This window comes from Odontomachus brunneus, unplaced genomic scaffold (assembly GCF_010583005.1).
Source record: "Odontomachus brunneus isolate Ranch 3 - 2012 unplaced genomic scaffold, Obru_v1 Obru_scaffold_073, whole genome shotgun sequence".
Lineage (NCBI taxonomy): Eukaryota > Metazoa > Arthropoda > Insecta > Hymenoptera > Formicidae > Odontomachus > Odontomachus brunneus.
The window spans coordinates 1,304,090-1,309,174 of NW_022639523.1; the positions used below are offsets into that span (position 1 = coordinate 1,304,090).

The 5,085-nt window shown below is 42.2% G+C and overlaps 3 protein-coding genes across 12 annotated transcripts in view; 1 reads left to right on the forward strand and 2 right to left on the reverse strand.

The window, feature by feature from the left end:
• LOC116847067 (glutamate receptor ionotropic, kainate 2-like) overlaps positions 1–455 on the reverse strand; it is a 7,728-nt gene extending 7,273 nt beyond the window's left edge. For both annotated transcript variants that reach the window (XM_032821658.1, XM_032821657.1), the window contains exons 1-2: positions 371–455; positions 108–266 (exon numbers count right to left, since the gene is read on the reverse strand). In XM_032821658.1, the coding sequence (XP_032677549.1) occupies positions 108–266; positions 371–440 (229 nt within the window). In that variant the 5' untranslated portion in view covers positions 441–455. The remainder of the gene's footprint in view (positions 1–107; positions 267–370) is intronic.
• LOC116847073 overlaps positions 1–5,085 on the forward strand; it is a 280,111-nt gene that overhangs the window by 136,221 nt on the left and 138,805 nt on the right. The window lies entirely within an intron of this gene.
• The window catches only part of LOC116847066 (glutamate receptor ionotropic, kainate 2-like), a 13,070-nt gene continuing 9,618 nt past the window's right edge, over positions 1,634–5,085 (reverse strand). For 3 of the 4 annotated variants that reach the window (XM_032821653.1, XM_032821654.1, XM_032821656.1), the window contains 4 exons: positions 4,707–4,950; positions 4,305–4,420; positions 4,064–4,213; positions 1,634–3,744 (listed from right to left, as the gene is read on the reverse strand). In XM_032821653.1, the coding sequence (XP_032677544.1) occupies positions 3,565–3,744; positions 4,064–4,213; positions 4,305–4,420; positions 4,707–4,950 (690 nt within the window). In that variant the 3' untranslated portion in view covers positions 1,634–3,564. The remainder of the gene's footprint in view (positions 3,745–4,063; positions 4,214–4,304; positions 4,421–4,706; positions 4,951–5,085) is intronic. The other variant, XM_032821655.1, reaches the window with a different exon arrangement.

Genomic DNA, 5,085 nt, shown 5'->3' on the forward strand with positions numbered 1-5,085 from the left:
AGAGAGAGAGAGAGAGAGAGAGAGAGAGAGAGAGAGAGAGAGAGAGAGAGAGAGAGAAAGAGAGAGTAAGAAAAGTATCAGTTCAAGAATAGAAAATAATTATATACCTATATTTGCTACTTGGAATGCATTCTCGTTGATTTTCTCGACTTTGGGTGTCAGCAGCACGCCCATTGCGCGCTTAGAGGCAGTGAGGTTCTTGTTCACCGCCTTGATCGATAACTCGAACGCTTTCTGAATCATATCGTCGCTGTCGAACAATCCCCCTGCGATCATTCGGTTTCGTCGATACGCTGAATTGATTATTTAGGTATTGTTCGCGCCTTGTTGGCGCGCGATATGCGCTTGCGAAAAGCGCAGCTGAGCTTACCGATCGGAATTCTTCTGGGAAAGCCCAGAATGGTGGGCATAAATGCAACAGTGACGTATAGGAGCAGCATTTCTCGGCCATTCTAAAAGAGGATCGTAGTTCTAATTACATAGCGTATACGCATACGCAAACGATCAAAACGGCGGAAGTTTCAAGATCGGGAACGGGACCGTTTCCGCGCTGTTGTGGTGACGAGAATATTTTACACACGTCACTACAGTCTCAACGATATTTTCAATATTTTGCGAAATCGCAGTAGAACAACATTAAACAGTTTCTTATATCTTTCTTTTCTTAATTATGCGGAAATCGAGACACGTATAAGATAATTATTTGTTTAATCGAGAAATTAAAAAATTGGTAACTCATTCTATTAAACAACTATTCTATTAAAGAACGAAGGATGATCGTTCTCTGGAGGAAAAGAAGCTATGTCTTATTTGTTCCAATGGAAGCACCAAGATTCAAAACATCGAGAAGAATTTTATCACGATGTCCAACAACTTCTGAGAAAATTGCTTGTAACACTTTACATGAACCATCCTGTACATACACATAGCCACTTGGTATATTTAGACGCTTCGCGCCTCACTGCGTCAATGCACTCTGTGAAACGGCTTCTCCCAATCTTCACTGAAAACAGCTGTCGAATAGCACGCTGATAGTTTTTGAGAACTGTGACGCGTACGAATTCGTTTCTGAGTGAAGTTCTAATACGAATTCCATAAGCTTTCGAACGCGTAGAAAGTTAGGACGCGTCTCAATGATGCAGAGTGCAACGCGCGCTTTATCCAAACAGACCGGGCAATATAAGCGTTTGCGAGTCGTGGTAAACACATTTAACATGTGTTTTATGAGGCTTTCATTAGAAATACGTTATACGTGTCTCAAATTCTTCCATCGTGTTGGAGAATAACTTTCTGCTTCGTCGATTTCGCACTCTTTTAGGAGTTTGAGGTGAAAGTACCAATTCGCGTAAGACCTAATTTTGAACATTCTTATCGTTTTGGCTCTTGAATATTTAAACTTTCAACATAAAATATATTTATAAATTTAATAGATGTATATGCATTTTTATGTTGAAAGTTTAAATATTTTTTTTAAGAGCAAATAAGACAACAATAAGAATGTCCAGGATTACGTATGTATTTCAAGTATTGATACTTTTACTTCACCTATGCTTTATTATCACCGAGATCGATATTCATATATTTAGCAAGGTAATCTCATTTCAAACAGGTTTCTTGCGTAATTTTAAGCGCATTCAGATAAATAAATTTATTTTAGTTCAGCTTAATTACGTGTGCCATACATCGATCTCGAGTAAATCTCTTCCATGGTTAACCGTGTATCGATAAGGGAAGCGTGTTAATGATGTTTCAGCGGTCATTGCCGGTCAGTGGTATGCATTGTTCAGCGGACACGGGTTTCCCAAAATCTACCAATTAACACGTTCGCTATTACGGTTTATTTGCGGAATTCTCCCCACAGACCATGTTATATCTGTTTTCAGGTAATTGTGTCAGACTTGACTTGTTCATATGTAGAAGATATAGAACAAAATTATAGTGATTCCGCCGTAGCAAACATATTAAGTAAAATTGAAAATGTGCAGTAAAGATGAGCTTGAAATGAGAGATCGCGGTGCATCACACATGTGCGACGCTGGTAGCGAACATGTTAAAAAAGCGTGTTGCGATTAGTCCTAAGCCGATGTTCCCATCGGGCGATGAACTCGACTGGTTAGTTTGTCACTTTGCGCCCGATGCAGTACGCGGGTAATCAAGGGCTTTTAAACCTCGATCTCATTATGACAAAACGTTAAGCAACGTGGTGTGACACGAGCTATATATTATCCGCACGGTCAGTTGCTAAAATAGAATGCGGGCGCCAGAAGAGCGCGTCGTGAAACGCGCACTCGGCTCTTCCGTTTCGCGCGGCAAAACGAACCATTTTTCAACGATGCGATGTTACGTGGCTAATGCTTCGCAAGTCCACGCGATAGATGATGCAAATCGACGCGATCCGCGAGCATCCATCGCGTCGTGATCAATAAAAAGAAAGGAGAGGTAAAGTACTTTTGCTCGACTGTTTACTTTGCTCGCCCGTCCGGATTGACGGATGCGTCCGATCACTCGCACGCGGATAATCGAAAGATTCGTCGCGAATTATTTGCGCACACACACACACACACACATACACACACACACACACACACACTGTGGAGAAAGCACAGTGGGATTTCGCGCGAAGGAAACTAGCCGTCACCAAACTCGGATGTGTCGCGAACCGGCGCTATCGAAGTCAGTGGCTAAACTATCCCATAGCCACCGGTTGACTATTTCCACCACATGCAAGCTCGAGAAGTAGGTAATAGGACCGTCGTACCTTCTCGTAGACCGTCCTACTCTCTTGCGCATGATCGTGGCTTATCTCGATCAGGAGAACGGCACGATTCTCTTATCGTTTCCGATATTAATACTACATGTCACAGCATGATTCCGCGAATCCCTAATTACGGCGCCGGTGGTCTAAAAGCGCGCGCCTTAGCGAATGGTGATTATCTTCAGGAAAATGAAGCGCGTGATTACCGGGAAATGCGTTCCCAGAGGTGCGTATCCGCGGCGTGCGAACCCCGCGCGCAAAAATTGCCATAATATCTGATACAATAAATTTCTTTCTTTCACTCGCGCTCTCTTCGGGTTCTCGCAGTTCTTGTGTACGCTCCTTCGTTCTAACTTCAAAAGAGAGAGAGAGAGAGAGAGAGAGAGTCTAAGTATCTACTTACATATATTGTTAAAAATGCGAGAAGTATAAAATACGCCGTGAAAACAACCTGCTTAATAATATTGTGAAGCCGTAGTTAAAACACACTTATCCTTATCGTTTTTCGTCGTCTTTTAGTTATTGGCTTGGACGCGTGCGGGATATCAACAGATAAAAGTTAGAGCGCACCCACGTTTGTAAACAGTGTCGCATATATTTCTTATAATTCTTATAGTGTCAGAAAAATTGTGATTCGCATAATTTTCTATTGTTTGATCCGCGAATTTTATCCTAAAATGCTGACGATGTAGTCCTTTGTGTTAGTCCGAAAGTTCATATGAGACCGTGAGCGAACGCGGGCCATAATGCAATAAGTCCGCGTATGCAAACGGTACTTTTTATTATTACTCGAGATTCGCGCGCGGCCGTTAATTGTCAGTTGGCGACGTTGTTATTACCGTCGGTATGAAACCGTACGGAGGGGTGCATCCCCTCGTACTGCCGTTGCCGCTTTTGTTGGATAGTCCATTTTTTCTTCGTACTATCTTCGTGTTGCTGCACTTGAGGATAAATTTCACTTCGTTTATCAATTCTTCCTTAAAAGACACCTAAAAAATAGACGTTCCTGTGAGTCTCTCGAAGTACAGCTCGACTTATGCGTTGAATGGAGGGAAAAAGAGAGAGAAAGAGAACTAACTAAATTAATAAAATTATTTAACGTACATTAATTTCGATCGTATATTAATTTAACTTGACATTAATTTAATTACGGCCAGATTCTTTGTATAATTAGTTTTACGGCGTCCAAAGGGTCTCGTGTTAAATTGAAATTGACAAATTAGTAAAATACCACTGGGTTCTGTACACCCCGACCCGTTTTAATGAGAAGCGGCAGGGCTGTATTATAAATGAGAACAGCGCGCTTACATTTTCCCGGATAGACGTTCGGGCAACATCCCAAAGTAGCTCGAGTACGGTGTACACGCAAGATAGGGCAACACCCACAGCGAGTACGAGAAACACCCCGCCAACATTTTCGAGATCAAGCGGTTGCGCCGAGCTAGTTCCGCCGGCTTCCTAAGAGACGGCGCACAAACAAGCGAATTAAGACGACTTGATTCGCAATTTGCATCTTATAATAACGTGAGCGCGTTTAACCGTAGCTTACCCTACATTTGCCTCCGCCTCGCTTTTGTGTCCACCACCTCTTTTTCAATTCGGTGATTATCCCACTTTCCGATAACTGCAAAACGGCTTTGTTCAAGGCGGTCCGATAAGGCGAATCTGAAACGACATTTTTCATGATAGCGCGCGACGAGCGATCGTCTCGGGTGAAATTTTCGTTTCTCTCTCACATCCGAACAGTCATTCTAACAATCTCGATAATTTCAGAACTTGCATTGCGACATTGCTATGTCGGTGATGCATCAAATTTATTCAAATAATAAACTTTTGCAACATATATGCGACCGTTAAAAGCTGTAAGAATAGAAGAGGCAACTATTTGAGATAATTGCGCATTATATGTCGTAATAACGCAAAGCTGCGGGTTTATTTGTATGAGGCTCACATTTCTTCATAGCGATACCATAGCCTTTTTCGTCTAACAGACCACCGACTTGTGTGACGTTGCAATAACGTTCCGTAATGTACTCGATGGAGCTCGATTCCATTAAAAAGGCGTATTCTTCGAGCTTAACCTTCTGCACACCGTCGTCGTTCCTCGCCGGTAGCACGTCATCCGCGTTAGCGATCATGTAATCGTACATTTTCTTGTACGTGGAGTGATTGCTATCCTTGGGATTGCCAAAAGTCTTTCAAAAAACTGAATTAGAATGTACGCTCCCAAACTTCTCATGCCTGTTTTTCTAACTAAGCGTCTACGCGGATTAATGCAAGCTTATTTGAAAGTACTTGTTTGTATATTATTGCATCAATCGGTACGAGGG